Below are 21,737 nucleotides of genomic sequence, written 5' to 3'. Positions count from 1 at the left end.
GTTAACTTTGAAGTTCAGATCACAGCATATGTGGGATAAACATATCCCACACAAATTTGGGGTTGTGTTCTATCCAGCGGCCCTACCCAATTCAAACACCATCGGTCAGTCTGGGGCAGTGGGAGTGGGGACGGGGGTGGGGAAGGCTCTATACAAGGAGGATGTGTTTCTTGTTCTCTCGGGCAACTGTTAGCAAGACTGCTCTGTCAGAACAGTCTAGGTTGAGCAATGTCCTCCACATATCAATGCACGTGTCCGAGAGCCACGGTCGGGAGAGCTACGGTCGGGAGAGCCGGACAGAGGACAGCACAGACCTTCAAGAGTCAGGACATAGGGTCTGAGACCATGGGAGGGATGAGCTTCCCACTGAATCTGCGGTCACAGTGTCTCATCCTGGCTGTGGTGGAACTGAGCAGGAGATACAAACCTGGAGGAAACCTAACTCGCTCATTCTTTGATGCCATCCCCCAGTCCCAAATCATAACTTGTGTCCAGGAGAGGGTTCCTTCTGTTCTCCGGACCTTCAGCATGGCAGTCCAAGGGCCCAACTGTCGCAGGGGCTGGAGGCTGGGCCCTGCCCAGCTGTCAAGTATCACTCATCAGTGGGGGGGGGTGGGGCGCAAGATGATTAAGAAACGAAGTGAAAGAGGGGCGTTACTAATAATCACATAAGGACAATAGGTATAAAACAGGACCTATGGTGACCCTATGCATCAGCCACTTTATCTGGGCCCCACAGGAACTGCTCCTAACCCCCTCAAGGCCATGCTGCTGAGAGCAGTTGGAGCAGAGGGGAAGGTGTGGCCCCCACGACTTTGCAGCCGCATGCTCCAAGCTGCGTGGGTAATGAAGGCCAGGAGGAAGAGCCTTCCTGGTCAGTTCCGAGTACTGGGCCCATGTCCGTGCAACCAGCCTCCAGGGTGGCAAATTCCAGGACGGTCACACTGAGGATGCCACTGCATCCAGATCCCCCTAGAGCAAGGGATGATGTTCTTTGGGCTTTGACCTCTGTGTTTTCTGGGGTAACACCGGCCCTGGCTGATGCTCTAAGTAGTGATAAACCCCAGTGCAAAGAGCCTGGTTGACTTGGACGGTCAATGTTGGGGGGAAAGTGAGCCAAACGCTAGTTGTCCGTTTCCATTCCCATGTCACTGCTTGGCTTCTGAGCGATTGGCTTGCTAGAGCCCCAGCAGGCCCCAAGCGGGAAGTGATAAGGTCTCCTGGATTTCCTTGAGCCTGTCAGGGCCAGCACTGGAGAAGGGTGGTCGTGATATGTGCTGGGAGCCTTGGAGTAGGTGGGGAGGGGGGCAGCGCATCTTGAGTCGGATGGAGCCAATTGGCTTGAGTCCCCTGGAGCTGAGTGCTTACACCCACGCAAGTCTCTTTTCCCTCCTACCTTCCTGCACTGCACCTTAACAGAGTCCCCTTCCCAACCCATAACCTCCAGAGCCAGCTGCTTCATCCCTGCCTGACGCTAGGATGCTGGAAAGAAAAAGAGTAGCCACTTTCTCCACCTGCTGACTGTAGCCAAGCCTCATGGCCAAAGGGCTTTGCCAGCAAGATCGGGAAATAAAAAAAAAAGTAGCTCTGATAGTTCCGGACAGAGGAGCTGGGCTGGGGAGCTGGTTGGATGCGGGGCGGGGGGGGCGGGGGGGCGCATCTCTGGAGGTCATCTCTGTCGAAGAGATTATTTCCCTACACTTCTTTCGTTCCAGGTATCCGATGCTGGAAGAGGCAGAAGTTGTATCCATCCCACAGATGAGGTGGCAGAGGCTGGTAAAGGTTGAGCTCCAGTTCCAGGTTAAGCAGAAATTTGTGGGTTTCTCTTTGGTTAACCTCCCCAATCTAAAGTGCTTTTCCCAGTTAGTCACTCTGGGAGCTTTAAGGAGAGAAAGTCCATTGGATTCTGTGGGGCTTTTCCTGATGTTTTCCAGGTGAGTTTACCTGGAAAGGAGTACTGTGTATAATCCAAGGAGTACTATGTATAATCCGAGCCAGAATATGCCCTCCCACCATGTCTCCTTGGCTTTGGAAAACACCTTCCCTTCCCTCCTCCCTTCCCTCTTAGCAGATTTACTTTTCTCATTTTTGGGGGGTAGGCCCTGTTTTTGGTAATGGCGCTGGAGGCAGCCGAAGTCCATGCTCACCAGATGCAGTGAGGGGAGGAGCCAGTCTGGGATTAGAAAGGAATGAGGAATAAAGATTACAATGAGCCGTCTCCTGGGTCTAGAACAAACGTGCCACCAGAAAGACATGCCTTTTGGTGTTCAAAATCCTTCCTTTCAAATCCCATTATTTTCTTCCATCCTTTCATTGATCAAATTGCTGGTAGATTGCTTGTTTCCCCTGAGAAAACTAAGAGGCACTTAGTTTGCAAGTGACCGTTCTAGAACCAGAACCCATTCTTCTGACTCTAGTTTCTAGAATGCCTTCTGGGTTATGACCCTTCACCCCAACATCCTCAAATCAGTTGGAATGGAGTTGCATCTAATGTGGGGGTTGGGCTCCAAATTATGCATAACGTAAAGACTAGGTGTAGTCCAAATTACCCTTGAGAAAACCCCTTAATCACCTTGGAAATTGGTCATAAAGTTCAGGATACACTGTACTGTCACGTACATGGAAGCTCTCTCCTCTGACTTCTGCTTAGCCGACCATCCTTATTAACTGATTCTCTATATTTTCTCTGCAACCATGAAGATGCCCCTAGGCCTCTGAATTCTGAAGGCTATTAACAGGCTGCTTTCTGTGTATTTCTGCTCCTACTGAATCAAGTTGTATGTTTATAAAGATTCAATTATCACTGTTCCCAAACTTGTTTTTGCCAGTTGTACTTTTTATAGTAAGTACATCATTTAATTAAATATGATGCAATGGACAAAAGGGCAAAAGAATAGTTATTTCTTTGAAAATTCCACTGACTGCTTCAATAAAAGAAAGTGGCAAAAATGAAAGAGTGTGCTGTATTAGTCGTGAACGAGCACTGTAGAAAAATTAGGGAAAGAATAATAAAATATAGGATTCTGCTTTTATATCAATCCACAGTTTCTACCAGAGATTCTCTGCAGTTGCCCATGTGTTTTGGGCACAGCAGTTTGCCCTGAGTTCCCGTCTCTCTCTCTCTTTTTTTAAATTTAATTTATTTGACAGAGAGAGACAGAGAGAGCACGAGCACACAAGCAGGGGGAGCAGCAGAGGGAGAGGGAGAAGCAGGCTCCCCGCTGAGCAAGGAGCCCGATGTGGGGCTCGATCCCAGGACCCCAGGATCACAACCTGAGCCGAAAGCAGATGCTTAACTGACTGAGCCACCCAGATGCCCCATGACTTCCCATCTCTCACGGATCTATGAAGTGTCATTGCTTCTTCAGTTTGCTTGGCTTTTCACTGGTGAAAAGGGAGCGGTGACTTCCAAGCTCCCTGCATGTGGAACTGGACACTGCAAGTCCTCAATCCATAATTTCTATACATTTTTGCTTTCTTTTAAAGAAACAGACTAGAATTCACTGATGATCCACGATAGATGTGATTTATATAAGAAAAGCAACAAAGAACTGTATCTATGGAGCCCGTTCTTGGGAAAAGAAAAACGCCATGGCCCAACATGAACAGATTGGTGAATGAATTTACATGTGTGTTTTAAGAAAAAATAGCGCGCAAGGGTGTATATATGTAGATTTTTAAATTCCCTGCTTTGTTTGGATTAGTTGAGCAGTCTCTGTAGGAGTGTCTGATGTACATTACACAGTCGACTTTGTAAAATAAGTCTGCTCATCGAGTGGCCTTCCATGAATATTCCCATCGTTTGTCCTTAGTTCCCTATTTGAATCTGACTATATGTGGGAGAAATGTGGGATCGTGTAATACCAATACCACGGTACTCAGAAACTCAGCCATTCAAGCCCTCCCTCTCAACCCAGGTGGACTAACTAGGTTAATTCCACCAAGTACCACGGTGGCTCTTGAAACACCCACATCAGGGTCTGCGGTGCTGGCTTGGTAGGAATGAAGATGAACATGGGCAAGGAACTTGCCTTAAAATATCACAGAGGCAGCAAACGCCTCTGGAGCCAGACGGCTTTAGGGCAAACCCCGGCTTTTCCAATTCTCAAGGAAGCCACTTAAATTCTCCCTGATCCGGTTTCCCTCCTGAAGGTACTGTCAGGACTCCCCGAGTTAATCAGTGTAAGGCGGTAAGAACAGTGTCTGGCCGACAGTGAACGGCACTCAAGTGTTAGCTAATGTCATCAATCAGTGCCGTTTTGCCTCTCATTTGTTGTGATCTGGGTGGCTCTTATCCTCAAAGCGTAAAATAAATAAAATAGCGCACTTCATTTGAAGGCACGGATGTCCACTCACCTACGAATTGAGAAGGCAAGTGAGTGGGACCCCTGTTGCTGCAAAAACACAGCCTGGCTAACAATGGATTGCTTCAGCATGATGCGAGGGTAGCAGTCCCCACTTAACCTTCCAGGGAGGAGAAGAATAAATGTCACTTCGGAACTCCAAAAAAAAAAAAAAAAAAAAAAAAAAAAAAAAGTTTATTTATAAAATACTGACAAGTTTGACAGGCCATGGGACATCTCGTAGTATATATTTCAAATCAATTTCGTTCTTACCTTTCATTTAAAAAATAAACCCGCTAACAAGCTATATGACATATTGATATATATATTTTTTCTTACAGATAGAGACACCTGCCACAATGAATACTCTCCCCATAATTTATTATATCTTTTAAATCAAAAAATAAAGATTTGTGTTGGTTTTTGTTTTTGGAGTCTATGTGTGTAAAGAAAGGTAACACGCTTGAATGCTTTTGGTTATTCTTACGGAAACAAAGAGAAGGGGGTGGTCCCAAGAGAGGGCATGTGTGCTCCGGGTGGTGGGCAGGTTTGCCACCGGGCAGGACCATGCAGAGGCACTCGGATGGGGCGACTGCTGCTAGGGTTGGGGCGGGGGGGAGGTCGCCCCCGTTCCTGTCCTCCGGCCCCTCACGCCATGGGCACCATGGGAAGGTGAGGGGAGCCCCTGCCCCGAGTGGGCTCTGGGAGGCTCTGGCACCTTTAAAAGCTCTGCCCAGGGAGGTGTGGGCAGAGACAGAAGGCCTCGAGCCAGCGGTGCTCTGGGCGGGGGCAGCCAGAAGTGTCCTTGTTCCTTCTGAGTCACGGCAGTGTCAGGTGAGGGGACGAGACAGGCAGCCTGGGTTTGCAAGCTCCCCGGGGCCCTGGGAGAAAGGTGCTTCTGGAACCGGAGCCGCTTTCTGGTTCGTCTTGGCAGCCTGGGTGCTGAACGGCTGTGCACGCTGGGGGCGTGGCCGCGAGGGGGAAGGGCGGCGCTGGGGGGCCAAGCGCAGGTTGCCGGGTGGACCCCAGGTTTCCCCAGGGGCACGGTGAGGCAGAGCCAAGGACACAGAGGTGTCCTGCTGTGAACCTGCTGCAGGTGATCATGCAGACAGGGGCCCCGGCGTCATCGGCCCAGGGAAGTTCCCTGTTACCCACGGGCAGTGCCCAGCACACCGTTCTCATGCGGCCGGGGGTCTGGCCGGGGGGGGTGGAGAGCCTCCACTGCCCCAGCAGATATGTAAACGAGGGCAGAGATGTCCTCTAAGAACTCTAGAGCTCCACGGTGGGAGACCTGGGCTTCCCGATGTGGGTGGGGCGGTGGGGCAACATTTTGGGTGGGTGGATGTGGACTGAGGGCTTGGACGTTCACCTTGGGCCGTGCCTGCCTTCCGGCTTGCGCAGTGTCCTCGCCCCCTGAGACAACCGATCCCGGCTGCCTTCGGGGGCAGGGACCCCGGCTGCCCGGGCCTCACGGGGCACAGACAGCTTCGGCCATCAGAAGGAATCGCAAGCCTCTTTGCGAACACACACCTGGATGTGTGTGTGTGCGTGTGTGTGCGTGAGCCCAGGCGTGCACGGGCACCTTGCTGAGTGTGCATGGGTGTGTCAGCGTGGGCGTGAAGGAGCGTGTGGGGAGGGGAGGGTGCACATCTCAGTGCCCCAGGCGATCCATGAAAGGCAAAGGAAATGTGGCCTCGTGTGCAGTACACACATGCGCGTGCACACACACACACACACACACACAGGGCTTCACTCGTCCCACCTCCCCCCACCCCACACACACACCCAGAGCCCCCCCTGCGCTGGGCTCAATTCATTCCCCAATGCAAACTGGGAACTTCCATAAATGGCTAAACACACAGCAGATAAGGAAAAGGATGAGGTTGTTAAAAAAAGATGAGACGAAAAAGGAGGACGAAGCGGGAGATCACACGCCAGCCAATGTGCTACCATGGAGACATGAGCTGTGTGTACAGGGCAGAGCTCGGGCCTGTGTCCTCACAGCCCGGGCCAGTGAACTTCCCTCCCCAGAGCCCCCTCAGCTGGTGTCGGCCTGTGGGGCTGGGTGCAGACCCTCGCTTTCCTTGGCTTGCTCCCCAAATCCCCCTCTCAGGCCTCCCCTAACCGTTCCCCTCAGCCCCGAGATGGGGCCTGTGTGTGGCACCCCCAGAGAGCCCTGTCCCACGGAGGGCCCCACGCGGAACTGAACAGGTCCCTGCAGGACCCTCTCCTCTCCCGGAGGCAGCCGTCCACCCAGACCCGCGGCGCTGGGCCTGCCGGGGGCACTTGGGGAATGCGACCCTCAATCCCTTCATCTGGGGGCTGAAGGGGAAGGTTCAGGCCCCTGCAAGTGGCCTTTTTAAAGAACATTCCTTGGAGCACATTGTGTGTAAAAGCTTTGCTTCCCGTCAGCTATTCTGGTCCATGGTCCCATCTGACCTGCTCGTCTGTCAGCCTGGCTGCGCATCTCAGTTTGGACAGGGCCCCTCCTTGCTCCGAGCCCTGGCGCGCGCGAGGCTGAGCAGAGCCTGGAACACATGACTCTGGGGGGTTGGGTCTTTGACTCTTTGTAAACCGGGTGCTGGGCTGACCAGGCAAATTCTGGGAGCTCTGGTTTCTAGACCAGGGGCTTGGCCCACCCCTCTGGGCTTCTGTACCCCTGTGCTTGGCGGGGTGGGGGGGGGATGTGTTTTAGATGTGGATCGCTCTGGGGTGAGAGCGAGAGGGACCACACATCCCGTGTGTGGAGTGAGTGTCCCGTTTGGCTAGGACCCACAGGGATTTGTCTTGGAGAGGATCTCTAGACCCTTCTCCCTGCCAAGTGCATGGGGGGACCTGTGTGTGTGTCTCAGGAGGAAGGGATCTATCTAGGGACAGGGGTGTGTCTGCCTAGATGGCCATTCCTCACCCTGCCTAGCTCCCCAGTCCTGTGCCTGCCGAACTTCCTTGTCTAAGAAGCTTCCTTTCAGGAGGGAAGAAAGAGAGAAGTCAAGCTTCTTTCTTAACGTTCTTCATTTCCTGCCTTAGGGCCCAGTTATCCCAGTGACGCCTGGCCAGTGCCCTGTACCTCTGCCCCCCGGGTTCACCTCTCCTGGTCTGCGCTCAGGAAAGTGAATTCAAGTAAAGCCACAGCTGGGTTCAGTGGTGCTGGGGGGGCCTCTCCCCACCCCACCCCCCACCCCAGGCCCCTCTTCCTTGGATTCACCACAAAAAGAGTGTATAAGAAACAAAGAGCTAGCTAGGCAGACTCTCACCCCTTTGTTAGTTTCCTTTTTCTAAATAAACCAGATGCTTGGTGGAGTCGTTGAGCCAGGGAGGGGACAGCAGAGTGTGAGGAGCAGGCCAGGGGCCCGGGCCGTCCATCCGTCTGTCCGAGGCCTGCCAGTGATGCATGGGGAGGGGTGGGCGGGTGCAGAGAGAGAAGGTGAGCTTTGCCCTCCCACAGGGATGAGCCCAGCCTTGCACACCAGCCTTGCACACCAGCAGTCAGCCGTGGGCCCAGGGCCCCAGCACACACGGAAGGGGCAGCTGTCAGGACTTCCAGAAGCTTCTCGTCCCCTCAGCACGCTGCCCTACAGCTCTCCTGGCCTCAGCTTTCTCGCCGCCCCGCCACCTCTCTCAGGCCCGGTCCAGCAGCCCCGACTCTGAGCACAGTCTGCAAAGGGATCAGAGAACCCCACAATCTGGAGCCGACCAACCGTCGGCCACGCAGAGCCTCCCTCATGGCTTCCTTCTCCTCCTTCTCAACACCGGCTTTGCTGGCCCTGGAATCTCTGGAAAAATAAACTCAGGAGGTGAAAAGTTGACTTGGTTTCTTGGTGTTTTTGTTTTCTGGCAGGCAGTGCGGGGAGGGGCGGACGGGGAGTTTGGTGCCGTTTTTTTTTTTTCTTTCCTTTCCCCCTTCCGACGTCAAACAAATGAGGAAAATCCTGCTATAGGAGCCCGGGAGCCGGGGGTGAGGCTGCTGGGGGGGCGGTAGAGGGTGCTCTGCTGACTCGGGGGGTTCGGGGGGTTCTGGGGCGTTGGGGTCCGACTGGCCTTGGGCCGGAAGAGGCTGCCCTGCTGGGCGCTGTTGCTGTTGGCCACGGTGTTGGGGTCCGGCTCGCCCGAGTCGCTCTCCGTGTAGCTGTAGGCCTGCGCCCGCGAGATCCCCTTCTGCTGCCGCCGCCATGAGTTATAGTATGTGGGGTCGCTGATGTAGTGGTTGACAAAAGAGTGGGCCTTCTGGTGGGTCGGGTCGGCCTCGTACTCACTGTCGCTTCCCTGGGAGGACAGAGAATCGGGGAGTCAGGGGCCCCGAGGGGCCAGCTCAGCGTGCTCAGGGCCGGAAGGCAGCAGGTGCCCCGGTCTGAATCTCCCAAGCCCTGGATGGGGGGCCACCGCCGTCCCCTCACCGCCAAGGGGGCCCGATGCAAAGTTGGGCCCACCTCCCCTGCCTTTGGAGCGGATCGTGGGGCCGAAGGGTGTACCGTGGGGCTGGCACACGGCCTGCAGGCACCTGACGTGAATCTGAACTCGGAAGACCTGAGTTCTAATTCTTTTTTTTTTTTTTTTCAATTGAGGGGAAATTCATAGAACATAAAGTTAACCGTTTTAAAGCGTAAGGTTCCATGGCTTTTAGTCCATTCACAGTGTTGTGCAGCCATTGTTCTGTGCGGTTCCAGAACAGTTTCATCAGCCTCTGCCCTCATTCCCCGTTCCTTCCCCGCCCCCACTCCGGGTGACCACTGACCCGCTTTCTATTTCTGGGGATCTACCTACTCTGGGCATTTCATACAGATGGGATCGTACAGTATGTGGCTCGTGGGCCTGGCTTCTTTCACTTAGCGTAATGTTTTCGAGATTGAATTCATCCTGCCTTTTCATTTGCTATATTTCTGATGCTCTGGCACCTGAGGCCTTGCTGACTCTGGAGAGGAAATGGGCTCCCGGGGCTGGTCGGTCCCTGCAGCTAGAGAGCGATGCCTTTTCCTATCACGCTGACTCACTCTCCCCTGCCCCTCGTCACCCCAGGGCCGGGTACCAGACAACCAAGGGACAGCCCCTCTACCCCAAAGCCCACTGAATTTAGTCAAACAAACCCAAGCCTGCTCCCACAATGAAGGCTCCTGCCCACATGTCCCTCCTGTTCCCTCTGATTCCTGGGGACCCTGGTGCCTCCCCAAAATGGCCCTGCATGGTGTGATATGTCCCCTCTACTTGGCAACTGTGAATAATTCGATTTTTCAAGGGCGGTCATCTCCTGATCCGTTCGTGCATGATATACTGAGTTCCAACCTTGGTCTACCTCTGACTTACGGTGTGACTGGGGACCGAGCCAGGGCCAGACCTGCAGAGGCTCCTGGCTCCGAAGAGAGATGCTGGTGCCCACCCATGTGTGATCCAGGATAAAAGCAACCCTCAGTTATAAAACGAGCATGCGAAAAATATCAACAGAAGGTCCGAATTTCACACGATGACTGCCCTGTGGCTTTTTCTCCTAAATGCAAAACATTAAATTATTCCTAAAATTGTCACTACTTCCATGTCCCACCATGGCTTCATCTGCCTATGGGGGAATCAGCAGGAGACAAGAGTCAGGCTGGGTTGTGAAGTAAAACAGCATTCGCTCGTTGGTTCGGATCTGAATCGTGGAGCTAAAAATATCGAGCGCCCCTCCCCCACGCCCGGCTCCCAGCACTGTTTTGAGAACCAAGAAGAGGACAGATGGGAACACCCTTAGAATGCTCTGGAAGAGACATGCTCTGATTTGAGTGAACAGTACACTCTCAGGGAAATGCAGCTCCAAAGGCCTCAGTCAGGTTACCACGTCCCGGCCCGAATACACGGAGACAGTAAATGTGATCAACCTACTTCGGATAAAAACAGCAGCAAGAAAGCCCAGTGAGCCCAAAGCGAACGCGTTGTGTGTCCTTCTTGACAGGTAGAGCAGACGGAGAGTTGCTGACCTTGCTGCAAGGTGTCTGAGCCACGGGGAGTGCAAGGTGCACCTGCCCTCAGGAGCCCGAAGGCCCGTAGGGCGTCGAGCCCCTCTCGGGAAAGAGCTACAAGTACAGAACTGTGGCAATGTCAGGCCGGGGAGCAGGCACTCTGCCAGGCGGCAGGAACCTGGGGTCAACTTTCACACCTCGGGGTGGTGGCTGTTACCACTCCGCGAGTACGGAGAACCCCAGTTCTCTCTACTGTGCAGAGAGGGTGAGGGTTCGCCCCGAGACACACAGAACCGAGGGACTCGGATCTGCAGGATGTTCCAAAGCCCACACGTGCTCTGAACAAACCCCCTCCTGTCTGGAGACGGGAACGAGAGCCCTTCTGCCCTCCCAGCAGGGATTGCGTACTCCCTCCCGGATCTGCAAATTCCTGTTGTCTGGCCCCTCCCCTCCTCCACCTCACCCCTCCACAGTCCTGGCTGCTCTCCTTACCACCACCCTGCACACCCTCCCAGGACCTCAGTCCTCTTGGCAGCGGAACTGGCTGCCAGAGACAATGGAAAGTCCCTCGCTCGTCCCATGACGCAGAACAGCACAATGCGAGCCCCTTTCCTTGCCTACTGCCCAGCTGCTGGCCCAGGAGGGAACAAAGGGGCCGTACAGACAGGGGCTCCATATGCCAAACGTGGGGAGGGGGCTGAGGGCTGGGCACCTGAGGCCTGGGGCTTCGAGGTGGCGGCCCAGAGGCAGGAGAAGTCTGAGCAGGCTGTGGTAGATGCCATGAGGCAGGGGGCCGGAGAGGGGAGGTCCTGGTCCAGGAGCAGCAAGGGTCTGTAAGTGCGGGACATGGGAGAGGGCCACCTCACAGTTCTGCCTATGGGTCAGGTCTTTCCAGAAGGGCCTCCACCAGCTGGCCTGAATAGCTGCTAGCATCCTTGTTAGAGGTTCTAGAACTCTGGCTAGCCCCGCAGGGGAGTCCCCATCACTGCAGCCCCAACTAGGAGGTGACTGTGGTGTGGCCAAGTTCTGACTCTGTCCCTTGCTAGCTAGGTTAAGTTTGGACCCATCACCTGGCCTCTCCCAGCCTCAGTATCCTTGTCTGTAAAATGGGTAGATACCTGCAATTCACAGGGTGAAAAAGGCTTGGAAGCTGCCCCCCCAGGAGGGATCAGAAGGAGCTGGGGTCACAGAGGGTGACTCAGTGCTCGGGCGGCCGGGAAAGGGGAAGGATGTTCAGCTTCTGCCCTCCCCTCCAAAAGTAAAGCATCACTAGAGTGGCGATGGGCCTCTCTGGCCCTCCCGGGGGCCCCAACCCCAAAGCCCATTCATGCACATCATCATGGTCTGACGGCTACCAACTGCTGAGCACCTACTGTGTGTGGGACACTGTGGGGCGGCCTTCCTGATGCGCACGGAAAAGCAGAGGAAGCCAGAGTTGCGTGGGGGGGGGGGGAGGGGGGGAGGAGCAGGGGCTTAGAGATGGGCCTGCCCCACCCCCAGCTCTCCAAAGCCTGTGGGAGAGGGGGGTGCTTTGCCTCAGCGACTGCTCTTCTGCCGCCACCTCCTCCAACATCTGTTTCTTTTCTGCATGGGGGTGGGGTGAGAAGGGGAGAAAGCAGGCAAGGGGGGACCCACGGCGCCCATTCCGGCTTTCAACTCTCACGCGGGCCTCGGTAATTGAATGCAGCTTCCCAGTAACCGACCCAGCACAAAGGAGACCTTTCACGGGGCAGTCCCGCCAGGCCGCTAGGCAATCAGGGGACTGCTCCAGCTCTGGGCCTCTTAACAGCTCCTCAAAGCCACTCACTCAGCAATTACCAGGCTTGGGGAGGGGCGCGGGGAGGGGGCCAGTGGGAGGGGGGACCCCGACAAGAGCCCGCAACAAAAGAGGGGGGGCAAAGGAGAGCCTCTTGTTCTCCTGCTGCTGCCAGCATGGGGTGGGGTGGGGTGGGGATCCTGCACCAGACTCAGGAGGCGATGGGCGTGGGACCCGGGGCCCAGGCAGGGTGCCCTCATCTTGTTGAGGCTCCTGAGGTCTGGCAGGAATGTGTTGCCCCGGTTGACAGGAGGTCCCCTGTACCCGCTCCTTTGGAGGCTGGAAGCTGGAGCCCCTCCCTCACCTATGGCCCAGGGGCTCTCCGCGGGGGTCTAGGCAGAGAGGCCAGCCCTGCATCAGTCCCTGGACACCGTTGCCCTCGAGCCAGTGGGCCTCTCCTGGGCATTAGAGGTGGGGGTGAGGATGTGCTGATTCTCCCTCCCTGGAAGCCCCCTTTACGCACAATTTTGTTAGGGATCTGGGCTTCTTGTACTAAAACAGCTAGAAATCTTCTCCCAGGAATGTCCTTTTAAAAATGTCAGCTCAGGGGCGCCTGGCTGGCTGAGTCAGTTGAGCGTCTGCCTTCGGCTCAGGTCATGATCCTGGGGTCCTGGGATCGAGCCCCGTGTCGGGCTCAGCGGGAAGTCTGCTTCTCTTTCTCCCTCTGCTCCCCCTTCTTGCTCTCTCTCTCAAATAAATAAATAAATCTTTAAAAAGTGTCAGCTCAGACACAAGGTTACCTGTGCCCCTGACAGGTGAAGTGACAGTCAACATGTCCCCCACCCACCCCGCTGTCAGACATGCTTGCATTTGGGGGCCTCATGGGAGGTCACCAGGATGGGAGGTGTTGGGGTCAGTGAAGACCTCTCTCTCCTTCCATCTCCCTTCTGTGCCAGGCATCTGGGCAAGGCCAGGCTGTCGGAGCCGGCCGGACCCAGATTTGAATCCCCACTGCCTGCACTTCTGAGCCCTGTGATCAGGGGCACAGTGCTGGACTTCTCTGAGCCTCAGTTTCCCCCAACTGTTAACCGGGCGTCCTGCAACTTGCATGATGGGACGGTTAGATTTTAAATGAGAACGTGGACAGTGCAGGGCCCAACAGGTAGCTTTGCCTCCTTCCTCCCGGACTCCCTCTGCCCTGCCCGGAGTGTATTTCTAGTTTGGCACAAGCTCGGGCTTCCTCGGCCTGTATGGGTCAGCCTAAGGAGGAGCAGGAGACAGGCCTCAGTGAATCTCTTAGACTCATGGCCCAACTCAATGGACAAGAGGCAAACACGAACAAAAAACCAGACACTCGGAGGGGATGACAGAACCACTCAGCCAAACACAAACCTATAAACCCTTACCACTCCCTTCTATGCATGACCCAGTCCTGTTCACACTTGGAGGCCCAGCTGAAATGCCACCTCCTCCAGGCAGCCCCCCGGGACCTTCCCCCAAGATTCCTCACAGGGCTTTCTATCCATGTGCCATGAGAAACAGGAAGCCTTCTGCTCCCCATTTTTCTCCTAAAGTTAGATACTGTGGTGCCATAAAATTTTAATGAGAGATGAAAACACGGGGTTATTTGAAACATGTGGTCTTCCCTAATGGGTCCTAACATACCATAATGCAACATTCATTAAGAGCTGGTCTTGCTCACTACTGGGGCTGCCATGTGTAAGCCATGCTCGGTTCTGTTTAGCGGGTGCAGAAAAAATAGTTGTTGAATAAATGCACCGAGAAAGGAATGAACAGGTTCCAGGGAGGACAAAACCAGCCAGGTGCTGCCCAGGACCCGATCCGAGCATGACATACAGTAGGGGTACAGGGCGCTAAGGTGGGTGGGCCTGGCCTCGTCGTCGTCGGAGGCTCCCTGACTCCTGCAACAGAAGCCTGACTCAGGCTTCCCAGAGCGCTCTGAGGGCCAAGCCGTAATATTCTTGAACAATCCTTAGGGTCATTCCTGGCCGCCCATAAGGGCTCATAAATGTTCACCCTTATGACGGGGTGCTCAAGAAAGCCTAATTTGTCCGGTGTATTTTCTTACTTTTCCACATAGGCTTAATTTCATTACAATGAGCTTCCCAGGGCTTCCCAGGAAATCACAAAGACTGAATACTTATTCGTAGAGACGTGCCATTGGCTGGGAATTCCTTTTCCATTGAGATTTGCTTGTGCACTATGTAATTTTTCTCCCATACTTGGGCTCTTACTTTGAAAATGACCTTGGAATGCAGCCATACTTCGTTTTCAAAAGTTGCATCAAACAAGCCCTGGGCTCTTCAAACCTCAGCCTTTGTGTGTCCCCTGCCTGGAACCTCCTTCACCAGCACCCCCTCTGGGGACCGCCCGCCCCCCCCCCAGTCTTCCCACAGCCCCGTTATGGCCTTGCTCACATCTTATCATGTGTGTTTGTTTATAAGCAACGTGGACTCTTGTTTATTACCATATCACAGGAAAAGGGCTGGGCAGATTTCTGCCAATTTTGGAGAGTCCGTTTTGGGTGGTCTGACTTGGAATAGAAACCAGGCAGCCCATGCAGAATTCGCTCTCAGAGGACCTAGGGGGAGGGGTACTTCCACAAAGTCAGGCCATCATTCTCCAGAGCCGCTGAAAAGCTGGGGACCCCGCCTGCGTGGCTGCTGACCCCCAGGGATATGCCGCTGCAGACGCCATCCCGGGCGGGGGGCTTGCGGGGCATCCGCCATGAGCCCCAAACGCAGGCTGCGATGGCGGATGCTCTCCACGCCAGAGGCTGGCATGTCGCTCTGCTGCCTCCCACGGGGGCCAGTGAGGAGTAATAGGATCTGCTTCTTTATGTCTTCAACAAGGGCATCCGAGGGAGACCAGCTGCTCTGTCTCCAAGTCTGTCCCCTCCAGCCCACCAGGAGCTCCTTGGAGGCAGGGTCATGTGTCCGTCACCGCTGTGTCCCTACAGAGTCCACGCTCAAGGAACGAGTGTTGAGTGACCCCTGAGCCGTGCACCTCTGAAGGTGCCAATGCTCCAGCAATGGCCTCCTGGGTCCCAGACCTCCTGCAGTGGCCCCAAAGCCACCTGCCTGGCTTTCAGGAACCAGTCCAAAGCGAACAGACCCAAACGATCCTGCCTGCCTTGTCCCGGGGCCCCGTGACGAGCCTGGCACCGCACGGGCCCGACTCCATCCCCCGCCACGGACTCTGAGAACAGCCGCTTGGACCGGGTGCCACGGTGCTGAGCGGGGGTGGGGGGGTGGGCTGCGAAGGACCCCTCCCCGTCCCGCAGTCAGGGAGGGGAGGGGCCGGGATTCAAGCCCAGCGCCGGACCCAGCCACAACTACGCGCCGCCACTTTTCAAACGAGTGTCTCCCTGCTCAGAGCCACCCTCTGACGGGGCCGGCTGATCACCTGAGTGACCCGCTGGGCAAAGCTCCTAGGGCACCCTTCTTGGGGACGACCTTAATGCCTACGGCACTTTGCTCTGAGCGTGCGTCTTCATCCTTTGAAGACGAGCTTGGGTTTTGTTTTTTTTGTTTTTCTTTCAAGAAAACCCACAGTCACTTGTTCTCGAGAGTGTCTCACTAGCTGGTTCTGAAGGCCTTTCCAGAAAGGTCTGCTGTGAGGGTGGCATCACGGGCTTTGGGACAGGGGAGGGCAAGGAGCCCAGCTGGGCTCTGGGTCGGAAGGGCCCGTGGGCAGGGTCTGCATGCTGCACTTCTTGGCTCTAGGGCCTGAGCCAACTCGGTAAAGCTCTTTGAGCCTCAGTTCCCCATCTGTACAAAAGAGAGGACACTAAGGGCACTCGGAGGGTCACTGTGATTATAAAGTGGCAAGGCACGTGGGAAGGTGAGTGCAGCCCCCAGGGCGTGACCATGGCCATCGGAGTTACTGTGAAGGGCCACGCCTCTCCGAAAGTGTGTGTTCTGACCTTGGTCCAAAAGGAATGGCTTGACAACCCTGAACATTTGTTTGTCTCTCCTGCTAACCTGCTTGGTCTTGACTAGCTTGACCAGCTCCTCCCATGACCGACCCTTCCGTGCTTTAACGACAGCGTACAGAATGCCACGCACCACGGGCCAAGACGGACACTGGGGAGGTGACTGACCTCAGGACTGTCACAAGACAGGACTGTCTTCATGGAACTTAGCTTAAAATAAATAAACCCACCCGAGCTCCAAATCAAACCTCAAACCATCCCCAAGCCCGCAGGTGGGGCTCTAGGCCTGGGCTGGGCTCCCCCGCGCCCCCTGAAAGGGAACGTGGGAGTTCTGCTGTGACAACTGGCTTCTGGAACCAGGAGGCCTCCCCTCCCCAGGGCATGTGTTCCCCGTAGGTGCCTGGTTCCAGATTGCTATGGAAACGGCATTCAAGTGATGGGCTTGTTTTGGACAAAAGACACTAGGGGCAAAGCGGGGGATTCCAGGGACTCTGTCCGCCTTGGTGGTGACTGAAATAGGATGGTCTCAGGATGAGCATTCTTCTCTCAGTGCTTTCTCAAGGCTGGGGTCCTGGCCCGGTCTCAGGGACCAGCTCTGCGTCCTGCAGGAGGTTCCCCCTGACTTATGTGGAGATGGCCGCGGGCCATCTGAGGACACCCGGGCAGGATCTCCTGCACTCAGAGGGCTCCGTCCCCGGAAGGTCAGTGCCCAGCCAATGAGTGTGCAGGAGTAAGGCCCTCTGTGGAAGGTTGAAGGGGGCTGATCGGAGCCGCACGGGGAGTCCCTTCTGCTGGCCACTGCTTCTGCTCTCCCTAGACGGCAGCGTGGCTTAAGGAGCCCCTTGTCATAGCCTCACGAGCACAGGGAGTCCCTTTACTTTCTTTGAACTTTCCCTTGAGTTCCTCGAACCTAAAGGCTCATTGCCCTCTTTGGGGAGAAAGAAAGAAAAATCATGTTTCAGTGAAGCATGGCCTTGGAAGTCCCAGTACGTATACGGCTGCGAAGAGTTAAGTACTTAAAACAGGAAGCCATAACCTGAGTCATGTGAGTTCCTGTGTTAGCCAGGCTAAGTTGGGGTCTCTGTCCCTGCCAGGTCTGTCTGAGCTGGGGTGTTGCTAGCTCCAGGCTTGCAGGCTCTGCCAAGCCCATCAGTAACCCTGGAGCTGAACAAAACAGTAGTGAGCCAGAGGCCCGGGCTCCACCGGGCCCACGACCAGATCCCGGCATTCTGGCACCTCCTACCCAGCCGACAGCCTCCCTGCTGGCATCCCTTGGCTCTTGTCCTCTCCCCACACTGGGCAGAAAGGTCTAGGGCGTGGGACGCAGTGGCCTTTCTTGGCCCCTTCCTGGGCACCAACCACCAGGCTTGGCCAAGGCCAGGAGGGCTGGGTGGGAGGCCATGACGTTACTTCATTGGAATGCGCTCAACCCCCTCTCCCCATCGTCTGGGACAGTGTCCCCGTGTGGCCCACCTAATGGCAGCCTCTCTAAAGCTCTGTGTCTCCCAGAGGCACCATCTCCTTCTTCACATAAAGGCTGACATTTATCGGATAGTTGCTGTGTGTGCTTGCTAAGCTTCTCTGTGCCTCATCTCAGCAATCCCACTGCCCCATGACAGAGCCTCTTACTGTCCCTGCCTCTTCTGCAGATGGACAAACAGGCTCAAAGAGGTTGCCTACCCCACCCAGGATGCCCTGGCCTACAGGCAGCAGAGCCGGGATTCAAACTCAGGCCGGAGGCTCCAAAGCTTAAGGCCTCGCTCGTCTGTACTACTCCCCCCATCCTTGGGGCTCCAGGACTCACAGCTCCCAGTTTCTGGAGCTCACTCTGACCCGAACTAGCTAAGCTCAGCCGTGGCAATGCAGGCCTCCTTCTCCTCACCTTCACGAGCTCCTCTGCAGGCCAGGGCATGTGGGGAGACTCCGGACACTCTAGAGGACTGAACTGTTGGGGGCTCTTCTCTGGTCAAGGTTACAGGGCCCCCATGAGCCCTGAAGCAAACTCTGAGCCGAGCTTAGGAGGGCACGGCGGGTCCACATATGACTCCCGGCTAGTTTCCTGGGCCTGATAAAGGCCAGGAGGCAAGGAAGCCCAGGTGATGGGCCAGCACTCAGGCCTGCACTCTGGCAAGGGGCTGCTCCGGTCCCCACTCCAGGACGCTTGGCCCTCCCGCCCCTCACCTGAGAGTCGGAGATTTCTGAGGGCTTCTCGGTCAGGCTGCTGCTCTCTGCCGGGATGAGGTCGTTATACTTGGTGACATCCTCGTCGGAGTAGTGGAGGCTGCCTGGGCTGGGCCGGGGAGGCGACCTAGAGGGAGTGGGGGTGAGGCTGAGTGGTGGCCTCCCCCACAGCGGCCGGCCTGACTGGGGAGGCCCCCTTCCAGCGGGGCCTGGAAGGGCACCGACCCTCGGTGCCTCCGTTCTACAGCCCTCCTCTCTGTCTGGTCCCCACAGGCCTGGGCCTTGAGCAGCGGAGCCTTGGGCTGGGGGCCCCTCAGGGGTGGGAGAGGCTCAGCTGGACCAACCTCCTGAATCAGCTTCAGGGAAATGGGGGGCAGCACTCCACTGCCCACTGGATTCTCCACTCGTGGTTTCAAGGCCGCAGGCACCGGGATCACTTGGCCGGGAATGTTGCAAAGCCCCTTTGAGCCCCCCTGAGACCTCCTGAGTCAGAATCACAGGGGACACCTGCATACCTGCACTGTCATTCTTGACAAAACCCCCACGTCATTCTTGAACTCACCAAGGGAGCTTCAGAGGGTTAACACAAAGGGTTAAGTGAAAAAGGCAAACCACTGCCTCCTCCCTCCAGATCTGCTCAGAGACCAGAAACGAATCTGGCGCGGAGTCCTGCCCTACCTTTGAAAATTAGCCTTGGAGAAAGCACATTTCCCACTGAGTTAGACACCCGCTCTGTGTTACCTGCACAAACACGCAGGACAGGGCGCCTCAGCCCTCCACCTGCCAGGGGCGTGCGCAGGCTGGAGGCAAGGGTCGTGCATTCTTGGAACCACCTGAGCTGAGGCTGAGGAGAGCGGGCTGGGCAGGCTCCTGGGGGCACCGAGCAGGTGCCTGGGGTCTTTCATGACCCTGCCTGGTTCCTGCTTCCTCGGGACCGGGCTCAAGGAGGGCTCTGCCCAGGCAGTGCAGGCGCCCTGAGGTCTGCCCAGCCTGCTCTAGGAAGAGGCTCTGGGACCGCGGCTCTGAACGCCAGCTGGCCCCACTCGGGGCCGGCAGCGCTTTGCTACAGAAATGCCGTTCTGGGAACAATCCCACGGCCTGGGAGTATGTCACCAGCAACCTCCCTGCCACCTCCAACCTCTTGGGACTATATTCTGCACTGATTTGATTCCAAATAACAAAGCTGCATCCTTAACTACTTAAAAATAAAACCATAACAATAGTGGCAGTAGCCTCGTGTAGACAAGATGGGCAAAAACGTGACGCCAGGAGCAGGGAGGAAACGGGGTGTCAGGCTCAGGCCGTCTTGGCCACAAGCAGGGTGAGTGGGGGGCTGAGGGTGTCACCAGGGCTGGGTCAGACTCCCGGAGCCTGGGGCTGGTTTGTCGCAAACAGGATTTCTGTGTGTACACAGCAGGGTGCGGGACACGCGGGGGGCCGCCGTGTGTGTACTCTGGGGGCGTGAGAGGCAGGCGAGGCCGGGCCATCCGTGAAGCGCCCCCTTGTTCCATGTGGCAGGGCCCCGGAGCCAGCCCGGCGGGGCTGCGGCGGACCTGCTGGGCCCACCACCTCGGCCTCAAATGGCTCTTTCTTTGGAAAGCTAGCTTTGGCGGGGGATGAGAGGGGGGCCTGCCGGCCTGCATGCCCCTCCCTCCGTCCTCCTGACGAACACACACATCGCCTCTTCCCTCCAGGACGAGACAGAGAGAAGCTTTGTGAGCTGTGCCTGGCCACCGTGCCCCTCCGATGAACTGGGAATGTTAATAGGGCTGAGGCCAAACAGACAGGCGCTCCCGGGCTGCAAGCCCTCCCGAGCTCTCCTGAGCTCCCCAGAGCATAAAACTGCCAGGTCACATCAGGGGAGGGTCAGGTGGGCCCCAGCAGCTGCCCTTGCCCTTGGAAATGGGCAGCCCAGCCCGCCCCAGGGAGCGGGGCGGGGTGTGTGTGTGTGGGGGGGAACCTAGGGTTGGAGAGAAGTCAGGAAGAAATAGGAGTCGCAGGCACCACCAGCCAGGACCTTTCCTGGTTGGCTGTTCTCAGATGTTGCCCTTTGAGGACAACGCTGGAAGCACAGACTTGTGGGGTGAGTAGGAGAAAACTGCCCTATAAGAGGTGTGCTTAAGGACCCAGGGGGGAGGGTGTCCACACTCTGAGTGCCCTTTCTTTCCAGAATGGGGAGGAGACAGGTTAAGGCATAATCCATGATGGGGGGGGGGGGGCTCCTGGCACCTGTCACTCAAGTGTGTCGGCCTCGCCTACCTTGGCCGGCCCCCCCACTGTTGCGGCGGGCGGCGCTCCATGCTTCAGGCCTGCCCCTCCAAGCGGCTAGCTCCCAACAGTAGTAGGCTGGGTCGCAAAATTGTACAAGGTCTTTGCATTTGGCTGCCATTGGCAGAAGCCCTGTGTCCTCACCTCCTCGTGACTTTCCAGCCTGGTTGTGCTGCTTGGGCCCTGCTGACTGTCCCCAGCCCCTGAGCCCGAATGCCATCGCTGGGACACTGAGACCAGGGGGGCACTGGTTCTGTGGCCTTTGCCAGGAGTCCTCCACAGCCCGGGCACTGCTGGCCCCCAAGCCTCCATCCTCTGCTCCCCCGCCCGTGCAGAGAGCTCTCTACCTGGTATACAGGCCGTTCTTCCGGCAGAAGGAATTCTTGACGGAGAGCCTCCGGTTGTTGAGTTCCAGAGCAGGGAAACTGCTTTCATCCAAGCTCATCATCTCCCCGTGGCCAAGGGCACCAGACTTGGCATTGTTCCCTGGGTTGGGGCAGGGGGTGGGGGACGCGGAGACAGGATCCAGTCACTCATGCCAACCCTTTAGACCTCTGGCCTCCCCTCCCACCCTGGCCGAGCTGCTCTCTTTCTCCTCTTACAGGTTGAGACCAAACAGGAGATGGAGGTTGTATGCTGGGACCCCGGGCTGCCCCGCCTAGCAGAGCAGGTGCCTTCCTAGGAGAGAGAGGGAAGCCCCGACCCCCACCTTGCCGAAAGGGAGGCAGACCCGTCTAGCTGGTTGGGCTTGGGGCCAGCTCACCAGAGTCTGTCTTCTTGGCATATTTCTTGCTCTGGCCTCGGATGATGAGCACAAAGACCAGAAGGAGGATGAAGATGAGGCCGACGAGGGCAATGACCACCAAGAACCACCACTCCTCGTAGAAAGGGTTGGCTTTCTGGGCTGGAACAGGAGTGGGGGTGTCAGGTCCAGGCTGCTCAGCCGCCTCCTGCCTCCACACCTCCCACTCTAGCTGGGACCCTACCACAGACCCCAGGCAAGGTCTGGGCCATCTCAACGAGGTAGAGCCTAAGACAAGGTTGGCAGGGACAGTTTACTCTCAAGCGCCGGCTCTCATCCTTCGGTAAAGGGATGCCTGGAGGGCTGCCTGGAGTTCTGAGGTTGCTTCTGGACTCACCAGGAAAGAGTGCAGGGATTGATTAGTGATGTCTGCCAAAGACACAGGACGGAGAAGCCGCAGTGTGCGTGCTATTTTTCCTCCCTCCCGCCCCTTCTTGCCACCCATGGCCGAGGGGCTACCTTGACAGGCAGGCCCCAGATTTGTATTGGAAAAGTACCCGTC

The 21,737-nt window shown here is 56.4% G+C and overlaps 1 protein-coding gene across 1 annotated transcript in view; it reads right to left on the bottom strand.

The window, feature by feature from the left end:
• Positions 1-4,524: 4,524 nt before the first annotated feature.
• The window catches only part of SDK2 (sidekick cell adhesion molecule 2), a 253,050-nt gene continuing 235,837 nt past the window's right edge, over positions 4,525-21,737 (bottom strand). Inside the window, exons 41-44 of the mRNA XM_081805950.1 lie at positions 21,197-21,482; positions 20,781-20,919; positions 18,166-18,292; positions 4,525-8,606 (exon numbers count right to left, since the gene is read on the bottom strand). Of these exons, the coding sequence (XP_081662076.1) occupies positions 8,253-8,606; positions 18,166-18,292; positions 20,781-20,919; positions 21,197-21,482 (906 nt within the window). The 3' untranslated portion in view covers positions 4,525-8,252. The remainder of the gene's footprint in view (positions 8,607-18,165; positions 18,293-20,780; positions 20,920-21,196; positions 21,483-21,737) is intronic.

This window comes from Leptonychotes weddellii, chromosome 15 (assembly GCF_054177405.1).
Source record: "Leptonychotes weddellii isolate Sample4059 chromosome 15, ASM5417740v2, whole genome shotgun sequence".
NCBI classification, from domain to species: domain Eukaryota; kingdom Metazoa; phylum Chordata; class Mammalia; order Carnivora; family Phocidae; genus Leptonychotes; species Leptonychotes weddellii.
This window is presented reverse-complemented; position numbering and strand designations above follow the sequence as displayed.